General features: G+C 42.2%; 1 protein-coding gene across 1 annotated transcript in view; it reads left to right on the forward strand.

The window, feature by feature from the left end:
* The window catches only part of UNC13C (unc-13 homolog C), a 1,503,140-nt gene that overhangs the window by 546,768 nt on the left and 929,423 nt on the right, over nucleotides 1–26,949 (forward strand). The window contains exon 8 of the mRNA XM_078684856.1: nucleotides 4,354–4,581. Coding sequence (XP_078540982.1) covers nucleotides 4,354–4,581 — 228 coding nt within the window. The remainder of the gene's footprint in view (nucleotides 1–4,353; nucleotides 4,582–26,949) is intronic.

Genomic DNA, 26,949 nt, shown 5'->3' on the forward strand with positions numbered 1-26,949 from the left:
ACATGACAGGGCCACGTGGGCCACTGTTAGAATCAGCACTTAGTAGAAATAGCACTTCTAGAACATAGAATAATTGTAGCACCAAATAACAATTGTAGAACACAACCAGTAATCACTGGTAACAGGTAGGTACACACTACGCAATATTAATCCCCATAGTCATAGATCACGCAGGGACACATAAACTCACTATTATAAACTATACTAGGCGAAACAACCTCCTAAGCATAAAAACACATTTAGAGGTATCACAGGCATAAAGGCATTGCACAGTACGCCTAAATCACATTTGGCATTAGGTAATCACCATCACAAACATAGTATACCATCACCTTGCGCCAGAGTCACAGGGGGCTCAAATGCCCAATGCCCAGAATGTCTGGGCTGACTGCACATGCGGCAGGCGTAGAGTGCATCAAAAGGTCAGGCCTAAACGATGCAGCTGCCCACTAATTGCTGGGCAGCTGTGGAACTGAGCATGGACACTAGCGTGCCTTTGGGGCCCTCCTCTGGAGCTCTTTACGAAACCTGCCCCTCGTTGCAGCTGCCTGCTAACTGTGGTACAGCTGGGAGGTAACTAATTAGCCACAAAAGTGCCCCCGACCGTTGAAGCTGCCTGCGCTCGTGCAGGGCAGCTGGAGATAGCACGGGCACCACTGTGCCCTGTTAGTCCCCCACTGGGAACCTAGCAACACCTGTCAAAGTTGGAGCGGCCCTCTGGCTGGTGGGGCCGCTCAAGGCAGAAGCTCTCGGACCCACTGTGCCCCCACCAACAATAACGACAATGTTCTCTAAAGGTAGTCCCACTCACCGGGGCTCCAGGGGGAGGTCTCTGCTCCTCGCTGCTCCTACCAGCACGCTCCCTTCACCTCCATACTCCTCGGGGCAGAACAGCAGTTACCGGAGAGCTCCCACTCCTCGGGGGCTCTCTCTCATCGGAAAGACGGCGGGGGCAGGCACCACACAGAGGGGCTCGCCCTTGTACAAAGGAGCCCCGCCTGCATCTCGAGTCACTCGCTGCTCCTCCCTTTTCCTTCCTCGGCACCACGGGGCTCTCCCTCACTCTCGGGGGCCCTGGGGGCAAACGCCGGACTTGTCCTCGCGGTCTGTTTTCATGGGCACAAGCATGAGCATGGGGTAGGCTTCCGCTGCTTCCTGCTTCCTCATCAAGCTCCGCCCATGTCTCCTCTGCAGCCGCCTAACTTCCTGGGTTTCCCGGGTTGTGGTGGCGTTTCTCGGCTATCCCGGGCCACGGCGGTGATGCGGCGCAGATGAGGGGCAGGCTCCCTCTTGAATACCCAGCGTCCCTGGTGGGGTGGGCACCCGCTAGGGATATGTAAAAAAACAGCAAAGATGCGGGATGGGCACCCGCGCCAAACTCAATCAGCCAGTCACCACAAACGCGGGGTAGCCACCCGCTCAGGCACAAAGGTAGGGGGATCCCCACCTGAAAATGATCACAGCTCCGTGCTGCTACTCACAAGTAGGAGCGCTGCTCTCCAAAGGAAAAGGCACCACCATAAGCGCTCTTCAGGGCAATGCAGATGTGGCGCTTCCCAGGTGCCTGGGGTGCAGAGTCCAAAAGCAAGTCTTTCAGAAGGCAGGGGTGCAAAGGCTGGGCCCAGGGGCCAGCTCATAGGGCCCTACAGCAGCAGCAGTTCCCAGTGGCGGTCCACCTGGCGCCCAGCAGCAGCAGGCCCCCCTCAATTTAGGTCACAGAGAGAAAAATGTTCATGGGGTCACAGCCCCTTTTTATACACATTTTCCTTTGTCTCCTAGCACGGGGTTAAGGGAAAACCAGATGCAAATGGTTTTGGAGCACTTTGTTGTGCTCAGCCCCTCTCCCTATTCACAGGTCAGGCTAGGGACATCAGACGCACCCCAGGGGGCCGAGCCAGCATTGTGGAGGGAAGGCACAGTCCTATTCAGGTCCCAGGTGCACTCCTCCTTCCCATCTGCATGTAGATCTCCCCATTCACCACTGTGCAGACCCATCCTGACTCCTGGAGCCAGGCACACCAGCCAGCCTCTGTCACTCACAAGCCAGACAGGCAATCCACATTCACTGCACACAGACATGTCAACTTCTAGAAGTGGCACTTCTATACTAGCCATATTAAATCTGAGCACACCGTTGCGCAGCATTTAATCTCACGAGTTCGCACATACCAAACTCGCCCCGGCACTCCCCACACATCAGGAACTACCATGGACACACATATTCCCATGCATTCCTATGGGAGGGCAGGCCAATCTCACCACAAGCACTCAGATTGCGCATGCACTTTACACTGGGACACAGTCTTAAAGTGCGCAGAAGCCAAAAACCACTAACACCAGATCACATTTAAAAGCTAAAAGATTAGGTGTGAACCTGCCAAAAGGGCCAAGTCCAACAGGTAACATAAAGCAATGGAGGTTTACAGCCATGCTGATAGGACAGGCAGAGGGATGCAGCTTCTGGCTCAATCCAATTTAGACTTTGCCACCAAGGAAGTTATTTTTTTCCCTGAATCCAATCATGCTTCGATTCTAAAAGGTACTTTCGTGAGCACTTTGTTTTTTTAACAAAATCAGACCGCCAAAGTGACCATCTTTCTTTAGGAAAAACTGAAATAGTGTTCCACATGTGCTGGTAATTTATTGGGAACTTTCCTGATGGCATTTCACCTAGAGTGTATGCCTAAAGAGTAGGCCAATAGCAGCTCTGACTGGGGCCGTATTCTACTGATTGCCTCAAGAGCAGAACAGGTGCTCATCCAATTTCTGCTCCCTCAGGGCACTTTGGTATTACGGAAGGAGCAGTAGATCGTTGTGCACCCCATCTGTGCACTGGCACATCTTAAGGGGGCATTTCCTCATTTGCATAGGTTGTGGCCACATGAAAATTATTGGACACTTTACCTCTTAACCATTTTATAGACACTGGCACAGAGGCAAAAGAGCTCTAATGGAAAGCACTGACTGTGCACACAAAGAGGTGGTGCAGAGTCCATGCTACTCAAGGACACCCCTTGTGAGGGTAAGTACAGGGGTCCCGTGGGCCCCCAGAACTTGTGAATCCCCCTGCAGGTGGGTGCAATTACTCACTGCCCCTCCCTGCATGGTAATCCCTGCCCCCTCTTCAGTGTGGACCACTTGTCAAATGGCCTATAAAAGGCAGTCTTCAAACATCTGATGTGACTTTCACTTATGCGCTACACCTAAGGCAGGCTCAAGTATGTGGCTGCACTGAGGGCAGTGCATTAACTGTAACAGAGAGCATTAACCAGCTCTGCACCCAGAGCACACAGCTTAAATTGCACTAAAGAGCAAGACATTCTACACCACTCTGCTACACGCCATAACACTTGAATGTATTTCAGTTTACTCCACTCTATCGTTCGTGACTCCACTCCACTTTATTCCCCTGTACAATACTTTACCCAATTCTATGCCACTGTTCTACATTACCACTCTATGCCACTCCACTGTAGAAGACCCTACAATGTTGTATGCAACTCCACTCTGGAAGGCACAACAACAAGTTATGCCACTATATGACACTCTACTCCACTCTGTGCCCATGCACTCTTCGCCATTGTGCTACACTGTATGACACTCTAGCACACGCCCCTCCTCTCGTCTAAATGTCACACCACTCTTCTGTATGACACAGCATTCCACCCCAACACTGTCCTCCACTGTATGACACTATAACACAGTCCACTGTACAAAACACCACTCTATAACAATCCACTGTACAATTCTACATTGTATGAGACTCTCCACCACTCTACTGGATGACACTACACTATCGTAAGGACATCTTTATTTTTTTCTTTCTTGCAAGCCAAACTTAAACTATAAAATCAATAGAAATTCTAAAGTTATAGATATAAATTACATTTCTAATTCATGCATCACCTTCAATTACTATAAATCTCACACCTCTGTGCAGACTTGTCCCCTCTCCTGCCACACTAAATAAACTTTAACTTGCCACTCTACCATGCAGTGTGTTCTCAGAAATTTTCATTCAAGGTGTCATAAGTGTTGTTATGTCAATGCTATATTTTCACATGCTATATGTTATGCAATCTGCAAGGGTATGACCAGTGCATGGAGAAAGGGCGAGTGATAATTAATTTAGTGTAGCGAGTAAGTGGAAAAGAATGTATACAGAGGTGCATGACTTACAGTAAATTGAAGGTGGCACCTAAATGTGTGTTTGCAGCATCACATCTAGATCTTTACAGCATCTCCAGCACAGATCAGTTCCTTGACTATCTTTCACTTGTATAGTGAACTGATTATTGTTTAATGAATAAACAATTGTCAATAAATGAATATGTTTGTTGCTTATTATTGCAGGAGCTGCAGAAAAGAGTTCTAAACATGGTGCTGAAGACAAAACGCAAAATATAATTACCTCAATGAAGGAAAGAATGAAAATAAGAGAGACAAATAGACCTGAAGTTTTTGAGCTCATTCAAGAAATGTTCCACATTTCTAAAGAAGACTTTGTACATGCCACAAAGACAGCCAAGCAAAGTGTGTTGGATGGTACCTCTAAGTGGTCAGCTAAAATAAATATCACTGGTAAGATATGCCGATTATTTAATTTTGGCAATCTGTTGTGTGACATGAAAGTGATTTCAGAAAAATATGAGCTACAACCTTTTATAATAACAATTAATTATTTTCCTCAGAATTATAACATAATAGTGCTGATTTTATCATGCAGGGTAGTCTTACGTGTTTCGCTTTGAGAGGGTTTTTGCACATTCAAAGTTAGTCAGCGGTTGAGAGTCTCATATTTGTTTAAAGTATGGTCAGTGTTTACACAGAAGTCCTTTTGAAAACACATAACATTGTCACATTGGGACCTGAATTTGTGGAAATTATTAACAAGGACCTTCTAAAGTTGTTGATTCCTAGTCTTGCTAAGGTGAGTTTTGAGCCTAACAGAGTGATGACAGAGACTACTGCAATCAACTAAACAATTTGGAACAACAGTGAGACTCTCAACCACCCAATAGCAGAATTATTCCTTCAACCCTATGACTATAATGACCTGTTTCTGACCTCCGGTCCAATACAAACACTATGATATTCCTGTAATTGTGGATTTTCATTTGGAAAAGACATCATCAAAAGGCAGTCAATATCCCTCAGAAAAGTGCAACTGATTCTAGGATTAAAACGAAACATTCTCATCTTACATGTGACATAGCAGGTATGACTTATCCTGTCTCAGTGCCATGACGCCTTGGGTTACACAGCACTTTAAAGTATATATATCACATGACCCAACATAACCTAGCTGCAGTGTTAAAAGAAAACAAAAACAGACCACAATACGTCTCCCTTTGTGGCAAAATGAACAACTATCCCACTACAAAATACAATAATGTGAAAATTATCCATGACTATGAATAATGAATAATGGTTGTTTTTGCTTTTTTATAGAAAAAGTAGTAGTTGCAATAAGCAAAGTTATTTAGACCATAGTCTATAAAACCAATAAATCCAACATACCACACCAGTACTTAAAATAAGCTATTCAACAAGGTTTGATACACCTAAGTAAGAGAATATTGAAAAATCTTCCAATATCACATGTAACATTAACGAATTCCATATTTAAAAGGAATGATATCGCCTTGCTACGATGGTAAATTTTGTACCTTAAAATTATTGGATTTAAAATCAACCTTCTATTTCCTAGTAAGTATAAACTAGCAACTAATAAATGTACATTAAAATTTCTGAACCTTAGACCACATTTACATTTACCATGCTACTCCAAAAAGGATGACAATTTCTCCTTATTTAAAAACAAGTTAGAAGCCATGCGAAATTTCAATAACACGAGCATAGGTAAGTATACTGGATAGCAAAGGTAAATATGGGTAAACAATTATGTCGGCCACGTCTCCAACACATACGTTGCAGATGTTTTTGTCGATAAATAGCACAAGTCATTACTCCTGGATTACCTCTCACAGGCTTCCTTCAAGACTCTCTTCTGAAGTTGGGGGTGGCTCTGCCAAATTATAGTCTACTATATTTAATTCGTCTGCCTTTTTGCCAACCTAATTCTCACTTCTATTGCCCATGTTAGTTCACCTATTTCTTTGACCCAAGAGATGATCATTTTTTAATCCTCCCCACACCGGGGTTAACCCCAAAATCTCCATCTTGATTTATGGGCAAGATAATTCCAGGACGGTAAATTTGTTTCAATTCTTACAGCCAGGCTCATGGCCTCTTTGGCTAGCCCCGAGTTTTTCCAAACATTATCTTCACATTTGTCCCAATTACGATCAGAGCTAAGACATAGCACTTCCACCCCATACAAGCATTTTGTGGGCCAGATACTTTGAAAGCTTTAAATACAGGCGTCAGCGCGGACCCTCTAAAATCTTTTTTAAATTTCATAAGCCCTCCAATTGTTGAAAGGACCCGAGTATCCCCAAGTTCATTGGTTTATCTCCGAGAATATACTTATATGGGTTCGCTTTTTTACCAAATATAACAATTTTCATCTTGCCCATATTAATAGTGAGGTCATTTATCACTTAAAGACCCACTTGAGTCAAGCCCATAATAGCCAGATCAATCACATATAATAGACACGCACTATGTTTTCCCCTGATTTTAAGTGAAAACACATATGTTTCAAACAAAAACTGAGGCAGATACTCACGATACAAGAATAGCAAGGTGCCAAAACACACCCATCTCAAGCGAATACCAAGAGGAATTTTCTTCAAAATTGATCCGCTAAAATCAAGCTCCACCTGTGCCCAATTATCCTAGTGGAGTTCTTCAAGGATCAATTAAAGGCACTTTGGAATCCCCATTTTCCTCAATTAAAGCCACCAACATTTCCTTTTGACCACCAGTATGAAGGCTGAACACAAATCAAAAAAGCAACAAAATTATTTTCCAGGTGGCTCTGACACCTTTTGACCCATAACCAACAGGCTATAGCAGTGATTAATTGTTGAATGGCCATGCTTAAAACCTCCTTGTTCAATGGACACCAGCTTATTGGACTTTACCCACTCCTTCAAGGGCAATTAAATCGCCTTGGAATACAACTTGAACACAACATCCATTAACCTTCTCCAATGGGTCCTCTTTCTTTAATATTAGTTTTGGTACTGCTCCTTTCCAGCTATCCCAGAAAGTTCCTGATTTTGTTGTAGAAAACAAAACATTTGAGAAGAAACAAGTCCACCATCTGCGCTTAGATTTAATTACAGGTAATTTATCAGGCCCTGCTGCTTTTCTTAATTTAAAAGAGGCAATTATTTTATTTAGGGACCTCTTATTTAAGAGCTTGCAGAACTCCTCCTCTGAAGGAGTCCAGTGCCCTCTCCCCCCGGCCTTATAGATATTGTTTAAGTAGGATATCCACACATCGTCTGGACTGTGCAGTTCATTGTTTCCATTTCCTTCATACAAGCCTTCTCAACTAACATCCAAAACCTTCTAATATCTTTTGCAAGTAAGGCATTTACCATTACTACCCAGTTAGCTGTTTAATATTCATATTTCATACTCTTAGCCAAGGCCATATGCTCCCTTTTAACTTTTTTATATGCTTCTCTCCTCTCTGATCCTAATGGATGGAGACTGTTTCCTACCTCTCATTTTCCTCAGACTTTTTTTCAACTCGTTGCATTGGCTATCAAACCAAGGCTATTTATTTGTGCTGTCATCAGAAATGTAATATAACTATTGATTTTGGAAAGCACTGTATCCAGAAATTCCCTGAAAAGTGCAGGAGTGTCATTTAAGAAACGTCTCCTGCTGCAGCTGTCACAACCTGGTAGCTCACAAAGGCTAAGAGTTGCAGTGGCCATTATACCTGCACATGGGTGCCTGGGTAAATAGCTCCTACGAATGTTTCGCTCTAGCTAAGGTTTAAATTCAGCTATTAAATCTAACTGCATTACTTAACAAACATTTCCTCCTCTGTCTGGTCAAAAATTGTAACTCTAACTCTGAGTATGCACACCTGTCTCCTCCTCCTTCTCGGCAAAGTTATCCATTTGGTGTTTTTCGCTCTGTTGCACTGGATCAAAGGGATTTGAGGAATAATTTGTACTAGTCCCCCAAAAGCAGTGTTGGTGGGCCCCACGGACAATCACCAGCTCAAATTAATCACTGCCCAGCCATCAGTCGAAGGACATACGTGATGTTAAATGCTAACATGACATAACCTAACAATAGATATTTGCACCAATGATATAGACCATTACAATTACATCAAAAATCAAAAATTGTATCAAAAAGTTCTGCGAACTGTACATTCAACCTGCTAATGGTGGACAGCCTGAAGAAAACATTTGCAGTACCTCTAGCACGCCTCAACTTTGGAACTTCCGATAAACTCTGCTAATTTCCTGCATGGCAGGCTACCAAAAAAAATGTGGCTTTTGGAACTTTATTGATTATGCTGCCAAGAAAATAAATTGTTCATTCCTTTAAAACTACAAAGGTAGTTGTGTACAACACATGAAGTGTGGAAGATCATTATTCATAATGAAAAATAAGGTTGATGTGGGTTTCACCAAGAAATAGAATTGTATATTTTACCTGAACCTTTTTTGTTTCCCGATGAGGAAAGATCTTGAATAATAGGGCCTTTGAAGTTTTCTTTTAGGTGTATTTCGAATGTAGCAGACATTATTCATTTCTAATTATTGTGATGCAGTCTTTTTTAGGTGAGTGCTCAGCTCTTTGGCTATTTTTTAAACTGTTTTTTATTGATTTTGAAAAAACAAGGGAAAAAGCAGTGCAAGTGATCTGATGCACATATACTTAGTTATCGAACAGTTAAAAGAGCTTAAGCAAGACAAGAGTCAGAAAACTGTACAAGCATTCTAGACAAACAACGAGTTATGAACAGGGGCAATCTCTTGGGCTCCGGGTGTCAAGCATACATCGCATGAAGCACAAGGAACCCACATTAGGATGTACCTCACACTAGGGCAGAGGTCTTCAAACTTTTGGGTGCCGAGACCCCCCTGTCAACATTTTCAGTCATAAGGACCCCCTCCTGACAAACATTTCTAAACTTGTAGGCAGGGCTTCTGGAATTAGGAGGCAGTTGAGGACCAAATTACACAAAAGGCTTGACTAAATTGTGTGAGAGTAAAATGTAAATAATGTTATGTGATGCCACGTTATTTTGGGATAGAATTGCTCCATTATTTTGACATTTTTTGCACACAATAACACAGAGGAAAGATTTCACCCCATCAGTGACTAGGGGGACTCTCTCATAGACATAGTCTATCTTTATGAGGTAACTGCCACAACCGATGACTTCCCATAGTCACTTTGATGCTTCAGAGCTGCTATCGGAACTCAGCCCATCATTCATTTGAAACTTAAGCCCCAGCTGTTCCCATAACTAAATCTCATCAGATGCTCCCCATCTACGCGTGACACTCTCATATGTTGCTCTTCTGCTCCTCCCCACTCTAGTAAGTCCTTCAGCCAGTGATCCAGAGTCGGAGCTCTCGCCCCTAGGCACCCGAAGGCCACTCGGTGTCTCAAAAACAGAAGGCCCAGCCGGGCTAGTTTGTAGGGGATTTTGCGACCCTTCGGATGAGTCATCACACTCTACAAACATTCCAACATGTTCGGGGAATCCCTAAGCCAGTGACACTCTGTATGCATGGTAGGACCTGCCCTAGTCACTAGGACTTGTGTACAATCCCAGGATAGATGTAGAAACGTGGTCCCAAACACACCACATCTAGATCATTTAGTCTCCCGGGTGGGGTCCATTTTATTCAACTTGTATGGAGGTATTTAAGTGCGGGGTAGAAAGTGAAAAAGCAGTGATTTAAATCTTTTATTACACAATACCTTGCACACCAGGTCAAATTCCCTCTCTCCTAATCTGAGTCTGTAATGGGTATATGTAGTTCCCGGTGCCACGTCACATGAACCAGAAATTGTTTGCGCACCATCTCTCCGCCAAAGCGCTCTGAAAAAAAGGGTAATTCGGTGTATCCCCTCCTCCCACTGGAGAAGCCCATCAATCGCCCTGGAGGACCATGGTATGCCCGCAAAGTCCCTTGCGAGACTCACCAATTTAACATAGTGGAGAAAGTGTGCTGGCCTGACTTCAAATGTGTCCTGAGCCTCTTGAAATGTACATTTTTCCAGGGGATATGTCACCTGCGACCAGACAACCTCGCTGTCCTTCACTGCTCCATTGACATGTCTGCATCTATGCTCTTAAAGTGTTGGACCTGCCCACACTCACCTGCTGCTGCAGCAACGCACACTGGTCCTCATGCACCAATTCGCCAATCACCTTCTGCAGCCTGTTTGCTAATGCTTGGTTCTTTGTTAAACTAGAGCAGTGTTGGTGCAGTCCTGATTAATATGGGGATATTGTTCCAGATCCTTGGTGCAGAGTGCTTTAGTAGATTATCATCTAGACACCTATTGTGTATTATAATTAGCATATTAGTGTGCTTTATAAATTCTTTTTCATTTCATTTCCAAAAGACCTGCTGCTTTTTTTTGTGGCTTTTTTATTACACTTCTCAAGTATGACGGTGTCCTGGCTGTGGGGATACTGAGAACCACTAAAGGTTGTAAGGTTGTCTGATAGTTAAGCAGTGGGGCTGGACGTGATGGGTTTGTAAGGAATGCATAAGTATTTGAATATGGTTCAAGCCATCAAGGGTAGCCAATCGGGTTGGGGTTGATGTTATCATATTTTTTCAAGCCCAGGATGAAATGTTGTGTGGCATGTAAGATGCCCCTAAGAGGTGCCAGTGTGAAGTCTTGGAGGCTATGGAGCAGGGGGTTACCACCAACCAGATGGAAGAGTTTGAGGGTTTCAGCAGCAGGTCTGAATTCGCTTTCTGGTAGGAATGGTTTCACTTTCTTTAGAAGCGAGCTCTGATGGTATATGGTCAAAATATCAAGTCCAAAATATCGAGTCACACAAATATCGAGTCCAAAATATAGAATGGACAAAATATCGAATGGACAGAATATAGACATTAAAAATATAGTTTTTAAGGTAAGTAATGTAATATCAATTTTAAACATATAGAAAGTCAAAATATCGAAGTACATAATATAGGTCATTAAAAATATCGAATTTTAAATAATATCAATATTTTTAAGTGTTTCGTATGTTAGTATATGTGTGAAAAGTCTATATTTTTTTGTAATTTATTTTAAGTAATTAATTTTATGTTATTTAATTTTTGCGTAATTTCATTCTGTAGAGGGTTGTGGGTATATAGGGGAATAGGGTGGGAAGTAATTTATTTATAATTCATTAAATATGTTAATTAATTTATTGGTATTTTGTAATACATTGTTAATTAATTTTTAATTGGTAATTAATTAATTCTTAATGGATAATTATTTTTTATGAATTGATACTTATGTGAATATTATTAATTTATTTTCTGTAGAGGGTTGTGGGTTTATAGGGGAATAGGGTGGGACGTAATTTAATTATAATTCATTAAATATGTTAATTAATTTATTGGTATTTATTTTGAATATATTGTTAATTAATTTTTAATTGGTAATTAATTAATTCTTAATTGATAATTAATTTTTATTAATTGATAATTATGTAAATAATAATAATTTATTTTCTGTAGCAGGTTGTGGGTTTATAGGGGAATAGGGCGGGAAGTAATTTTATTGGTATTTATTTTGAATACATTGTTAATTAATTTGTAATTGGTAATTAATTAATTCTTAATTGATAATTAATTTTTATTAATTGATTAATTGATAATTATGTGAATAATATTAATTTATTTTCTGTAGCGGGCTGTGGGTTTATAGGGGAATAGGGTGGGAAGTAATTTAATTATAATTAATTAAATATGTTAATTTATTTATTGGTATTTATTTTGAATGAATTGTTAATTAATTTGTATTTGGTAATTAATTAATTCTTAATAAGTAATTAATTTTTTTTCATTGATTAATTGATAATTATGTGAATTATATTAATTTATTTTCACTAGAGTGGGAATAGCAAAATGTACCCCTATGCTATCCAACGCTTTACCTACTGTTGCACTCACTGGAGTGGGAATAGTAATTTTTACCTCTACGCTATCCAACGCTTTCCATACAGTTGCACGCTCTGGAGTGGGAATAGTAATTTATACCCCTACGCTATCCAACGCTTTCCCTACTGTTGCACTCTCTGGAGTGGGAATAGTAATTTTTACCCTTACGCTATCCAACGTTTTCCCTACTTTTGCACTCTCTGGAGTGGGAATAGTAATTTTTACCCCTACGCTATCCAACGCTTTCCCTACTGTTACACTCTCTGGAGTGGGAATAGTAATTTTTACCCCTACGCTATCCAACGCTTTCGCTACTGTTGCACTCTCTAGAGTGGGAATAGTAGTTTTTAAACCTACGCTATCCAACGCCAACCCTACTGTTGCACTCTCTGGAGTGGGAATAGTAAGTTTTACCCCTACGCTATCCAACGCTTTCCCTACTGTTGCACTCTCTGGAGTAGGAATAGTAATTTTTACCCCTACGCTATCCAACACTTTCCCTACTGTTGCACTCTCCTAGAGTGGGAATAGTAATTTTTACCCGTACGCTATCCAACGCTTTCCCTACTGTTGCACTCTCTGGAGTGGGAATAGTAATTTTTACCCCTACGCTATCCAACGCTTTCCCTACTGTTGCACTCTCTGGAGTGGGAATAGTAATTTTTACCCCTACGCTATCCAACGCTTTCCCTACTGTTGCATTCTTTGGAGTGGGAATAGTAATTTTTACCCCTACGCTATCCAACGCTTTCCCTACTGTTGCACTCTCTGGAGTGGGAATAGTAATTTTTACCCCCACGCTATCCAACGCTTTCCCTACTGTTGCATTCTTTGGAGTGGGAATAGTAATTTTTACCCGTACGCTATCTAACGCTTTCCCTACTGTTGCACTCTCTGGAGTGGGAATAGTAATTTTTACCCCTACGCTATCCAACGCTTTCCTTACTGTTGCATTCTTTGGAGTGGGAATAGTAATTTTTACCCCTACGCTATCCAATGCTTTCCCTAATGTTGCACTCTCTGGAGTGGGAATAGTAATTTTTACCCCCACGCTATCCAACGCTTTCCCTACTGTTGCATTCTTTGGAGTGGGAATAGTAATTTTTACCCCTACGCTATCCAACGCTTTCCCTACTGTTGCACTTCCAGGAGTGGGAAAAGTAATTTTTACACTCCCGCTATCCTACGGTAATAATATTGTGTATTTTGTATTAATATTATGTTAATATATATATATATATATATATATATATATATATGTTTTAACATATATGATTGTATTTTTTTTATAAGTTAAATTAATTATTTAATAATTTAAAGGTAATGTAAGTATTTTTAAGTATGTTTGCCATTTATTTTAATTATTTTTTTAATTTTACATTATTTTTAAGAAATTCGATATTTTTACAAAGTATATATTTTCAAACGATATTTTGGATTCGATATTTTGGTACTTACCTGTTTGTAGATAGGAATTCGATATTTTGTCTGTCGATATTTTGGCATCGATATTTTGAGTAGTCTATAGTTTGTCCCTCGATATTTAGTCAGTGATCCGCACTGATACCATGCGACTTTGCTTTTTAGGCAGTGAGTTCCTTGAGTTGAGTTGTTGGTGCCCAGGGCGAATCCAAGTGACTTGGCATTGATTGATATTTGGGGTTGAAAGCAGTCAAGGTTCACATTATTGATTCATGTTTGTAACTGTTTATTGTATGTTGTTCCTAGCAAATAACACAAATTCTCTCTTGGTTGCCTAGGGATGATTTTCAGGTAGACACTGAAAAACCATGAGCTGTATTATTAACAGTGCTCATAGGCCATAAGAGGCATGACTGCTCACTTTCTGCAGCTACAAGTCAAAATGGGATTATAGAAGGGGCCGAAGATGCTTGTGTGACCCCCTTCCGTAATACAGTTAGTGCTAGTGCACAGGTAGTGCCATAAATATCTTCAGAGAGTGTTCTCTGATTTGCATGGAGGTGTGACCACAGGTTAATGCCAGAACCACTTTTCCTCTCCGTCCACACCCTATTACAGATGATGGCGCAGAGGCAAACTGGCGTTTAGGAGGAGCAATGATCATGCACCATAAAAGGTTGGTGCACTGTTAGTGCACTGCTTGAGGGAAGCAATCCCGAGGTAGAAAACCAGACATCACCCTGCAGTCGGGGGTAGTCACTCATTGCACCTGCCTGCAGGGGAAGCTTTGTCCCCTCTTTTAAGTGCTGTCTGCTATCACCTGCCCTGTAAAACATGGAGTGGCTTGAAAGCAGCCACTTAGTATTTCACTGAATTTGCTGTACCCAAGGCAGTTACAAGTTCTCAGCAGCCCTTGGGAATGAGCATTGATTGTAATAGTGGGCACTGTGCCTACTTGTGGCCAGTGCACCTTATTAAAGGTGACCAAGGCACAAACACTTCTTGATGATGTGTAGGACGTATTTGAGGGATTGGTTGTCTAATGTAGCAAACACTTTCAAGCAGAGCTGTGTACCATTAGCATATTGGAATTGTGTCCAAGATGGTCGACGAGCATGAGCTCCTCTGAGAGCTCCAGGGGCCAGGGATCACAATTTAAATATAAAGCCCGGTTATGCTCTTTCAAGAATCATAGGATTAATTATGCTGTGATACTGTTTTGGAGTCGGGATTTGCATGCTGAATGCAACAATGACAGACATGGCAGAAAAAAGATTTGCTTGCGACTGAGTGCTGATATGACTGCACTGCTGCAGAGCGCACTGTATGAACCCAGCTCCAGGGAAATGATGGTGCATATTGAAAGACCCCACTATAATGCAGTGCTCCGGGGTCTGGCAGAGTTAACGTGGAGGGCACACAGCAATGAAGTTCACCCAGGGTGTTCCCTCCCTTCTCTCTGCACCATATCAGAGTGCTACTCACAGTGTGCGCCGTGGGGAGTACTGAAGTTCTGTGGCTGGCAGAAAAATGTGCCCACGATCAGCTAAGCAAACACATAAAAAAATCTGATCTCTTAGGCGAACATCAAATTTCAGGCCTAGACACAATAAAGCGATCATTCTCAACATCCAAGATGATATACAAACATTTCTAGACCAAAACTTTCAAACTGGACGGTCTGAAGTTGTCCTTAACTGTTTCACCTCCTTCTTGCATCCTTCTTGGATGTAGCAGACATTGACAGAAGAATTCCACAAGGATCTACTGTTTCACCAGCACTCTTTGATTAATACATGGAACCTCTTACTGAAATCATTAAACAATCAGAAATCTCATGCCACATGCATGATGATGATACACAGCTATACATCAGATCCTCTTCTTATGAGGATATCTGGAGACTGGGTGACATCATGAAGAAAATACAGAAATTGCTGACATACAACCGGCAAAAACCAAATTCAGTCTCTTCTCCCACCACTTAAATCCCCTCTACCGCGACATTGGTCTCTTAACCTCAAATTGCTAAACATCACACCAGCCAGTTGCAACTCCATAAAATCACTTGGCATCACTCTAGACTCTAATTTAAACATGTAAGCCCACATACAAGCTGCAACGAAATGCAGTGACCTACATCTGCACCTGCTAAAAAAACTAAAACCCTTCATACCGCTAGATGACCTCAAAACAGTGGTTCAATTGCTAGTGATCTCAAGACTGGATTATGAGAATGCCACACTCATAGGTCTACTGGTCAAAAGGTCAAAAATGACTTTATTCGGTTTCAATTAAGAAAAACCATAAAAGTACATACATATAAGCCAAATACATTCATGACAATTGATGCAAATTTTTTAAAAGGACGACTCAATCCAAATAAAATAGCTTGAAATACAGAATTAATACTAAAAACCAAACAATATATACAACAGAGCAGAGTTGAAAGTGCATTGATTTTTAAGTCAAGATTAGACATGAAGGTGTTATATCTGTTGAGTGAGCGTTGGAGTTCCAGGGGAGTACGTGCAATGATCACCACGTCATCCGCGTAGAGGAGAGCGGGTATCGGGCGGTTTTGGAGTAGAGGAAGGTCCTGGCACCCCTCCAACATGGCTTCTTCTAAGCCATTTGTTTAGAGTGTAAAAAGGTAGGGGGCCAGGACACAGCCCTGCCTGACACCCCACTCGACCCTAAACAGCGCAGTCAGCTCTCCTCCCACTCCAAATCTTACTCTGGCGTGGCATTAGAGTACATTTCACGCAGGAAATTAACTAAGGAGAGATCAACACCCATTTCTATTAAAATGCCCCACAGTTTCGAATGGCTTTTCACAATCGAAGGCTGATGTTAAGTCTACATAAGCCATATGCAGTCTCCCACCTTTCGCATTCACATATTTACCCGTTAGTAAGGTCAGGTTTAAAACTTGCTCAGTGTTACCCAAACCTTCCCTAAACCCATATTGGAGATCCAATTATATCTTTTTGTTGTCAGCCCAGAGTTGAAGGCGCTCTAATATAATGCGCCCAACAACTTTTCCCAGAGAGTCTAATAACGAAATGGGTCGATAACAAGATGGGCTTTGACGATCTCCCTTTTTAAATACCGGGACCAGGATGGAGTCTGACATTGAATCCAGCAGTCCAACTTTACAGGTTGCTTCCAAAACCCTGAGCAAGATTGGTGTCCAGAGATCCATTTTAAATTTATAAAGGTTGACCGGAACCCCGTCAGGGCCTGGCGCCTTACCCCCATTACTTGCCATTAGGGCAAGTTCAATGTCGGCCTGAGTAAAATCTAAAACAAGAGGAATTAATAGGGGTTTAGTACAAAAACTATTCATCCCTGGTTTGTTCTGGGCTGTCGGTGCACTGGCAGTTTGTCCGAAAATCTGGGAAAAATGTACCACCTAGGACAATTCGTCAATAGCTATTTCTATTTTGCTAGTTTCCCTGGGTCCTGACAAAAATGGGGATTTAACCCGTTCAGCGCGGCGCGAATTTTTGCGCTGTGCTGAACGTTCCAAGAAACGGGTGTGGTCATGACGGAACGCTTCCGTCATGAGCACAGCTCAACCGACGCTCATGACGGAACCGCTCCGTCATGAGCACCGAAGGGGTTAATTACCTTCCAAAAGGCAGTGCTATCTTTCATTAAGCAACTCTTATGGAGTTCAGCCCATAGCTCCTGTTTCAGTTCAGCTTTCCTTAGTTGAATTGCAGAGTGATAGATTTTTCTAAGTTGGGTTATTTCTCGCTTATCTCTTACTGGGTTATGAAGGGCAGTTTTTAAATTAGAATGAGCTTTGGTACAGATACTATTAAACCAGCCCTCTGATTTTCTATTGTTCCCTTTAGATTTAATGCGTAGGGCTTCCTTTACTGATTTTGTTCTAACCATAAAGTTATCTAAGATCTCCTGTGGAGTAGAGGAGTCATCCAAACATTTATTGATGCCTTTCATGGAATTCTTAACGACTTCCTAAGTTATCTTGACTGGATCAGCGTATTCCCACTTGAGCGTGTAGCCATATAATCTATTCAAGACCAAATTTTCTTCACCATGTGAGCTCATTTGTTTATTCTTTCCTCGCCCCGACGGGAGAGAAAGAGTAATAGAGTTGGGAAAGTGATCACTAAAGGCACAATCATGGGTTTTAAAGTTCAGGATAAGGGGTGCTTCTACTTGCAAGAAAAAATCTAGCAAGTAGAAGCTCCTTTACCATTAAAGGTCGAGGTAAGAGGAACTGTAGGTGACATTAATTTGTTAGCCAAAGCAAGTTGTAAAATAAATATGGTCTCTTTTAAACTGGCCCCACTCTGAGTGTGTGAAAAATGGGTCAAGTTGTTATCTCTCTCGTCTTGTATGCCACAGGTTATATGATCATTGTGGGCACTCGGGGATAGATTAAAATCGCCACCCCAGATAACAGTAGCTCTTTTCCTTTGGTATATGTTATTAAGTTCCAAGAGGATATGGCGGATCTCTTTAAGAGTGTCAATCAGCTGGGGTTGCTGTAAGTTGTTGTAAAAGTTAACTAGGACAAAGATGTCCAATTTGTTAATATCAAGGATGATTATTTGAAAGTACACCTCCAATTTTAAGGCAATAATTTCCCGTACTGACAGTAGGTTAGAAATATATACTGTCAGACCTCCTTTTGCACGCCCTGATAGAGACAGAATCGCGGGTGAAAAGTAGGTTTTATAACCAATTAGGTGAATGGGTCATACAGCCCTCTTTTCTAGGAAACAGAGAATGCTATAGGTCCGCAAGAAGGTAAGGCACTCATCGTAAATGACTTTAGATCGTAGGCCAGCAATGTTCCAAAAGACGATACTGAGTTTCAACCCTCTCTGGTGACTTTCTTCATAGGAACTTTGTATAGCAGGTCCTCCTGCTCGAACTAGAGGGAGATCATCTGTTCTGATACCGGAACTTAAACATGCATTGTTTTTAGAGCCCAAACTCTGTGGTACGGAGCTGTTACCAGGAATAACTGAGTGAGATATTTGCTTCAACTCTGCTGAAACCATAGTAGGATTCAAAGTGGGAAATGATAATAGTGATACCCTCTCCTCCACCATTTGAGGCAAACTGGGGGGTTTTCCTAAATAAATCTTACTAGGTCTTTTCTTCGAGCTGAACGTTCTTCTAGTTGGGTGGGTTGATTGTCAGTCCACCACATCTAGAGGGGATGGTGCCTCAAACATGTTTGGTGTTAAGATTGAGCCATTCCCTACTCCTCTAGGCCTAAGAGTTGGTTTATAGAAGAAACCCAGGGGGAGGGGGGTAATGCTTGAGCTTTGATGAGAAAATTCCTTCTTGTGCTTTAAAAGATATCGGACCAAGTGGAGGCGTCAAAAGTTTATAACAATGCAGTCACCAGGGATGGACTTTATAGAGGCGCCGACGCACCCAACTCTTCGGACCATCAGGATTTCTTTAATGCTCTGGTGTACAAAAAATTCTTGAATTTGGTCGGCCAGTCTGCCACTTTGTTACGGAGTGTAATCCAAGATTCACTCTGTCCCTGTTTTAATACCGGGCCCCAGTTAAAATTATTACGTATGGATAGAGGCAGATGGTAAACCTAAAGTAACAAGGCTGGGGTTCTCGATCGTCTTATGGAAGTCATTACATCTATCTTGCCCTGGTCTACTCTTATCTTCCTCCCTGGGGGGTTCCTTTGGGTCAATATCCTCAACTACCTGTGAGGGTAAAATGTGTGTTTGAGACTCTCTTGGTCTCCCGCTCGTTTTCTCCTGGTTTGAGGGCCGAGGTTCCTCCATATGAGAGGGGCTAGTACCCTTTGTACCGTAGCGGGGTTCTATTTTATCCAATGAATTACTAATAGTCCCAACAACCTCTTTCAGCTGCTCAATTTTTTTCTCCATACGGCCAAATCTTTCTTCGATATGAGTACTTATCTGGGTCATCATTGAACTGATCTTTGATTCAAGTATCCCTCTAACAAAATTTTCAAAGGCTACCTGAGTCCCTAAGGCAGACTCATTGGGATTGGAAATATCTGCTTCTACCTGAGTACTGAAAGATTTTGAAGTTACATCTGTTTGTGTATCTACTTGGACAAGTACTTGAGGACTAGGACCAGGGCCTCCTATATTCCTACAGTCCATGCCCCCGTTCACACCCTTCTGTCTAGTTCTAACTATATTCCCTTTGGTCGTTTTAGTTTGTTTCCGGGTTCTAGGTCTGGTCCCTAAAGATAAGCTGTTATCAGCATCCCTTTCTTGATTCAATGGGTTTACTGAAAGCCAGCCAAGCCACAATGAAAGTAACAATAAATGCAGCAGTAAGTATGTTAACAGGTACATGTCGATATGATCACATCTCACCATTATTCAGAACCCTCAACCTGCTCCCAGTTTAAGCTGGGATCCAACTGAAGATGGCTTGCACAACACACAAAGCTATTCACAACCCTGGTCCTCAATATATGGGAAATAGGATCAAGATTTCAGGAGGTGGAAGGGATTTGAGAAGTGCTAAATCCCTGAAACTAGAAACAGCCAGATTAAAAAAAGGAAAACACGCAGATGCACATTCACAGAATTTGCTTAAAAGAATTAAACTCCTTACGACCCTCAACGACAGCAATTATCTCAGGCTTTCCGAGAAGGAAATTAAAGCCTACTACAAAAAAACATGTGTCTTAAGGGAATGATTTTTAAACCCTATTTTATATTATACCCTATTGTGCTACACCTTGTGCTCTGTTCTCTATGTACAGAGGGGCATATTACCAAGCAATAGCGATAATTATCGCTATTGCTTGGTTAGAGACAAAAATTTACCGCTGAGCTGCGGCGATTTTTATCGCAGATAAACCTTGGTATTACCAAGGTTTAGCGCAAATGCGATAAAAAACGGCCGCAATGCATGAATATCGCTGAAAAGTCAGCGATATTCATGCATTACCGAGCTAATGCTCTTAGCCATGTTATCCACCTCCCATTGGATAACATGGCTAAGAACTGCTCAGGGCAGGTGTTAGCTTTTGGAGATATTGGCGCTTAGTGCGAATATCTCCAAAAGTTGGTAATAGGAGATAGCGATGTTAGCGACTGTTACCAGTCGCTAACATCTTGGCACGCCCACTTTGCATGTCATTAGTGATAAATATCACTGACATGCAAAGTGGGGCCCAAGATGGTCGCTATCTCCTACTAGCTGTCGCTAACTGGTGTTAGCGACAGCTAGGTAATAGGGAGATAATTTTATCTCCGCTTTCTTGGCTTTTAAAGCCAAAAAAGCGGAGATAAACCCCCATGATAATATGCCCCAGAGTGTCTTATTTTATATTTGTATCCTATTGTTTTATATCTTGCTCCGAGAATTATGTACATATTATCCTATGTGACAGGTGTCTAAGTGTACTGCAACTCTCTCCAGCTTCCTCTTTGAACAGCGCTCTGATACTGTGATGGTCATGTTCACGCTTTATAGAACATAGTAAATAAATAAATATTGGTGAATCTTGATGCTGTTATCTATGAGCATAGCACCAAGTGGATCCATGTAGAGGTTGAAGATGAAGTCATGATGAAAGTGACAATACATTACCATATGACATTATAAAATACCATAAAACTAAAATGTATGTTTTGTATTTGGAGAGCTACTCCTATGTCAAGGGGTGTGGGGCTGAGTGAGGGGGAATTTCCATTCTATCATTCCTTTATGGGAAAAAACACATCAGTGAATAAATATTATGTTCATTAAAACATGTTATAATCCATATCTGACATCGACAGAGTAACTATTTATCCTGACATGCTTTACAATTTCATTACAAGATCGGAGGATACCATTATTCATTATTCCTTTAGTGCCACTCCACACAGCACTTGAAAGACCTTTACATCACAAAGCAATTTATTTATTTATTTATTTATAAAGTTTTATATAGCGCAAACTTGACCCAAGAGGGTATCAGAGCACTTTACATTTAGAATCGTTGCGTTAGAACAATCTGCCTCTTTTAAATGCTGCTCCTTGCAGATTAGTACCTTTATTTCTAGCATTTGTATCTGTTATTAGCTTTTTATTATTGTGGTATGCTGTATATGCTAGTATTGCTGTGTTCACTGTTTGTTAACAAACACCCTTCTTTTAATGTATTCTTCATTTTCTGCTTTGTTCGATTTTTCTACCCTTAGTGCATTTCGTAGACGGGATGTCCAAGCACCTTAAAAAGATCGGGAGGTCTAAGCACCTTGAAGGTGATGGGTGTCCCACGAGGCACAAATATGAAAAGTGTCTGATGCAGCACAACTGACTAAGGACCCCAGAACGGCACTCAGCAGATTGAGTTAGGAGAGGAGGAGCAAGAAAGTTAAGTACCCTTAGGCTTGTCAGGACTGCCTCCTTGACATACTTGGAACCCTGGCAAGGATCATTGACATGGCTGAAGAGGCACTTGTCAGCAATTTTCCATCGGACATACACCTCCTCAAGGACTGGACTCAAAAGGTTTTTGCTTCTTCTTGGAAATGCCAATGCTGGCCGTTTTGCTGAAAAGCATAGAGTAGTACTCGTGAAAATTAATCCCAAACTCGGAGGCCTAGATGAGAGAGAACCCGTCAAGAGTCCTAAGGGTCTCCTCTTCAGTGAGGACATGATCAAAACCCTGGGCAAGTAGGTGACAACCTTTACTGCCCTCAACAAGGCCCAATCTAACATTCGCAGGGTCTTCAGCGCAGGTGTTTTTGGACAGGCCGGCAGAAGGGGACTTTCTGCTGGCTGACGTTCCCAGAGGTCCCACTTCTCATCCTTCAGATAAAGAGTCTATGGCTGAGGATACCAAGCTGAGTAACCATGAGCTTATATCCCCAAAGCGGACATCTGCATCGTGAAGGGGGACCAGGTCATGTGGACAAGGCCCAACCGGGTACAATGGAGAGTACATCAATTTAATCTACTTCTTTACTGGGAAGAGTGGGTCGCCTCAGACTACTTACCCAGGTCCGGGAAGCAATTACGCAAGACCCTTGGGTGCTAAAGACCATACAGGGTTTCAAGAAAGATTTCCTGATGCAACCCTTCCAAGCTGTTCCCCCAAGAGAATTAGTTTTGTCCACAGATCAGCAGAGTGTGATGGAAGAAAAGGTCAGATCTATAATGCATGAAGTCACCATTATATAAGTTCTCTTAGACCACAGGGTTTTAGCAAGTACATTCTTCCTTGAGGAAAAGAAAGACAAGGAGTGGAGACCCATGATAGACCTATGACAGCTGAACAGGTTCCTTGTATACAAACATTTTAAGATGCCAGGAATCCATCTCTTAAGGAATATGTGGCGAGAAAAGGATTGATTGGTAAAATCGGATCTGAAAAATTCCTACTTTACCATTTCAATGGCCAGGAAGTGTCAGCGCTATCTTCAATTCACATGTCAGGGCCTCTTTACCAATTCTGCACACTCCCCTCTTGTCTCTCATAGGCCCCATGGTGCTTTACCAAGGTGATGAGAGCTGTAGCTTCTTACCTCAAGGATCATCTACTTGGACGATAGCCTTATGATTTACGAATGCCTGACACAGGATTTGAATGTCTTGGATATGGTTATGTCCTTTCTAGAGAGTTTGAGCTTCAAAGTAAACAGGGAGAAGGCTATTCTTGCCACCTCCAGGACTCCTGAGTTCTTAGGCTTCACAATAGACACAGTTAATGTGGTTGTACTTCTCGGTCTTCTGTCCTCTTCCATTAAGGCAACTTTCCAGGTCACCTGCATTACTGCGCTTTGTATAGAATAAAAGCGAAAGCCCTTCGGGCAGGATTGTGTTATGGAGACAAGGTAGCTCTAGATCAGGAAGCCAAGCTGGAGTTAAACTGGTGGCTGGATAATGTACTGCCTGGAATTGAAGGGCATCCTTGAATTCATTTTGGAGTCAGGTATAAGTTTACACATTTGGGGTGCAAGCTTGGGTGCACTGAACACTGGGGCTTGTGGTTGCACAAAGAGAAATCACATAAATTATTTTGCGTTGACTGCAGGGCTCTATGCCTTTATGAGTTTCAAACATTGTTTGTAAAGCAGAGCAGTTTTGTTAAAATGGACATTGTTTCTGCAGTGGCATATATAAATCGCGGATGTACGTTGTTACAACGCGTGCTTTTACTACGCATGCCTTTACAACGCATGTTTTTCAACGCAAGTCGTTACAACGACTTGCGTTGGGGGGTGCTGGATAGTGAATAGTTTAATTTACTATTCCAACTCCAGTCCCCTTGGATAGTAGGGAAGGTGTTGGATAGTAAATTAAACTATTACCTATCCTAGAGCGCCCCCCAGTGCAATTTGTTGTAATGACGTGCGTTGATAAACCTGCGTTGTAAAGGCACTGCGTGGTAAAAGTTGCGTGGTAAAGGATGTTTCCCATAAATCGCTTAGGTGGGATGAGATCTTCAGACCTGGCAGACTTGGCCAAGAAACTCTGGCTGTTTTTCTTGGAGCACAAGATCAACTTGAATTCAGAGTATTTTGCCTAGAAACCTGCAGACTGGAATGAAAGGTTTCTAAGGGATTTCTGCAACTGAACATTTGGTGGGGCCTATTTCAGAAAACTGTGCCAATGATGGGGCCCACTAGATTTAGACCTTTATGTGAGCAGGCTGACATTTCAACTGAAGAAGTACTACAATTAGATGCCAGACCTGGTGCTCTAGTAGTGAATGCCTTCCTTCAGACCTGGAAGGCGACCATCGCTTACGCATTCCTGTCATTCACTATGATTCAGAGGGTTCTTCAGAAGGAGAGGCAAGAGAGATGTTCCCTTGTCCCGATCTCTCCCTTTTGGGTATCACAGGCACGGTTGCCAACGATCTTTGAGTTCGCTTGCAGCATTCCCTTTTTTTTTCTTGCTGCACATTGGGTCTTTTGAGAGATGCAAATTGAGAGGAACATCCTCTGGTTCTGACAAGGACTTTGAGCCTTTTTGCTTGGAGAATATCAGTACATCTAGAGAAGTGGCAGGCCTCTGGGGAAGCTCAGAGGAGTCCTGGGCTCCAGGTATAAAGGAAGATGGAAAACATGGTTACATTGGTGCTTGGAAAGGGAGTTGGATCCTGTGGAGGCTCGTATTGTTTTTTTAAATGATTTTTATTGATTTTAATAAGGCAACATCATTACCATCCGCATGACGATTCAATCTGGCATTAACAATATAAAATAGTAGTTCATTTGAATGGCATAGGCGGGGTATATGGAAACACTCATGTAGGAAACATTGAAGTCCACTTTGTTGGCTGGTTTGCCGCTTCACTCTGATGCGCAGCACAGTGGTAAACAGTCAAATTAAAGCAGGAGTACCGAAGGAAGAACCGGCCATTGTTCCTCTAAACCATTTCTCCATTGAGTCACATACATTTGCAAAATAAATTTAACTTGAACAAGAAGAACAAAGGAAAAAGGAAAAGAAGAGGATAGAAAAGAAAAAAAAGGAAAATAAGAACCGATCTCTTTGTGAAATTGCCATTGTGAGTGTGTCTGTCAGTCTGATGCGTCAGTGGGTAGCATGTATGTAGTTGCAAGGGTGTGGTGGCCCGTGTACTAGTGGATGGGTCGGGGTGGGAGGGTGTGGGGGGGAAAGAAAAAGAAGAGCAACGGTATGGGAGGCGGACAGGATGCAAAAAGAGAGAGGCAGGGACCAGGAGGCCAAAGTATCCGGTATCCGCGGGCAAATGTACTCATATATCAGTGTAGGTCTCAGGGATCCCAGGAGATCAAGGTTCCATCGCCAATGAGCCAATCTATGAGGGAGGGGTGCTACGGACAGTATAGTCTCGATCATGTACAAATATTCCTGCCATTGTGTAGGAGTCTGTCGCGGGGGCGCTGACGCTCGTGTCGCAGCCTCTTTTGCTGATTTGTGCGCTCTGACACCAGAGCCCTACGGAGGTCAAGCAGCCATGCATTTACATTGGGGCCCAGTGGTGCCTTCCCCGCCATGGCAATCTTACGTTTGGCCTGGCCCAGGGTAAGGTCCAGGAATTTATACAGGCCCTTATGAGGCGAACTGCATCTCATGACACCCAGAAAAAAGTGAAGGGGTTCCGCCTCCACCTGCTTGCCTACCGCTTCTGCAAGTGCAGTGGCAATCACAGTCCAGAATATTAGAATAACAATGCAGTTCCACACCATGTGTGTGAATGTGGCTCCCTGGTCTCGGGATCTAGGGCATATGTCCATGGTGGTGGTGTCCATGTGCACCAACCTCTGGGGAGTGAGAAACGTGTGGTGTAGATAATTAAATTGAATGTACTTCATCCTAGCATTAGTCAGGGTAATTTTGGGATGATTTAGGCATTGCAGCCACATCTTGTCAGTAAGGGTATTGGGCAGTTTGTCATCCCAATACTCACGCAATGCCGCCAGTGTGGGCGGATTGTCTAGTCTGATGGAAGTATAAATGGCTGTTACGGCATGCCGGCCAAGCTTGGTCAGTGTCCCATGCTTGCAGGGATTGTGGCGTCAGCAAGGCATGTAATGGAAAAGAACCCTGTGGCACACTGTACGTGTCTACCAAATCCTCGAATGTTTTCAGTTGCAAGTCTGTGAACATGTTCCCCCACATCTTTAACCCCCTCTTCCTCCACAGTCTCAAATCCAGACATGCATGCCAGGAGAATGTGCCAGGAAGGAGCTCCAGTGGTAAGCTGGGGGCATAGTGGAGGCTCCTATAGTTAAGGTGGTAAATTTTCTTGCCGAACAGTTTCATAAGGGCCTTATCAACAGGAAGATAGACTGCCACAGATTTGCACTTTTTTCAGGACCCAATATTGTGAATGGCAGGAGCGTGGGAAAAATTGTTCTGGTCTGTAGAGTACTTAAGAGTATAAGGTTTACGAGAACCACAAGACCTAGGTATGAGACCATTTGAGACATGAATTTAGTTCTCAGAATGTTTTCCTCTTGGCATGGTAATAGATATTTGGACCTCGAAAAAAATTCTATTAAGTTAGCTTCCTTAGTTTGTCTAATATCCTGTCATTGAGTATCAGATAATAAAGCTTTGAAGGTAAGTAACAGAGTATACAATGCCTTTTGGGTGTCCTTTGAGATTATTAGGAGAATGAAAACAATGTCTGACACCATATTTTACCCAAAAATTGATTCTTGCAGAAAACTGTGTGTTGTGAACTGCATGAAGGAATATGAATCCAGGATGAGGGAGTTTCGTCCAGATGGTACTGACCAACTTCAGATTTCCTTTGTAACAACATTTTAAAGCAGTTACCAGTGCAACTATTGCTGGATAGGTGAAAAGTATTATGCAATTTGCTGGTGTTGATTTACAGAAGTTTCAAGCTCATTCTATGAAGGGGGCTATGGCTAGTTAGTCCTTCTGGAAAGGTGGCAGATTGGCGGATATCTTGTGGGCAGCTGACCGGTCTAATGCTAACACATTTGCAGAACATTACTGTAAG

Source organism: Lissotriton helveticus, chromosome 3_2 (genome assembly GCF_964261635.1).
Source record: "Lissotriton helveticus chromosome 3_2, aLisHel1.1, whole genome shotgun sequence".
Lineage (NCBI taxonomy): Eukaryota > Metazoa > Chordata > Amphibia > Caudata > Salamandridae > Lissotriton > Lissotriton helveticus.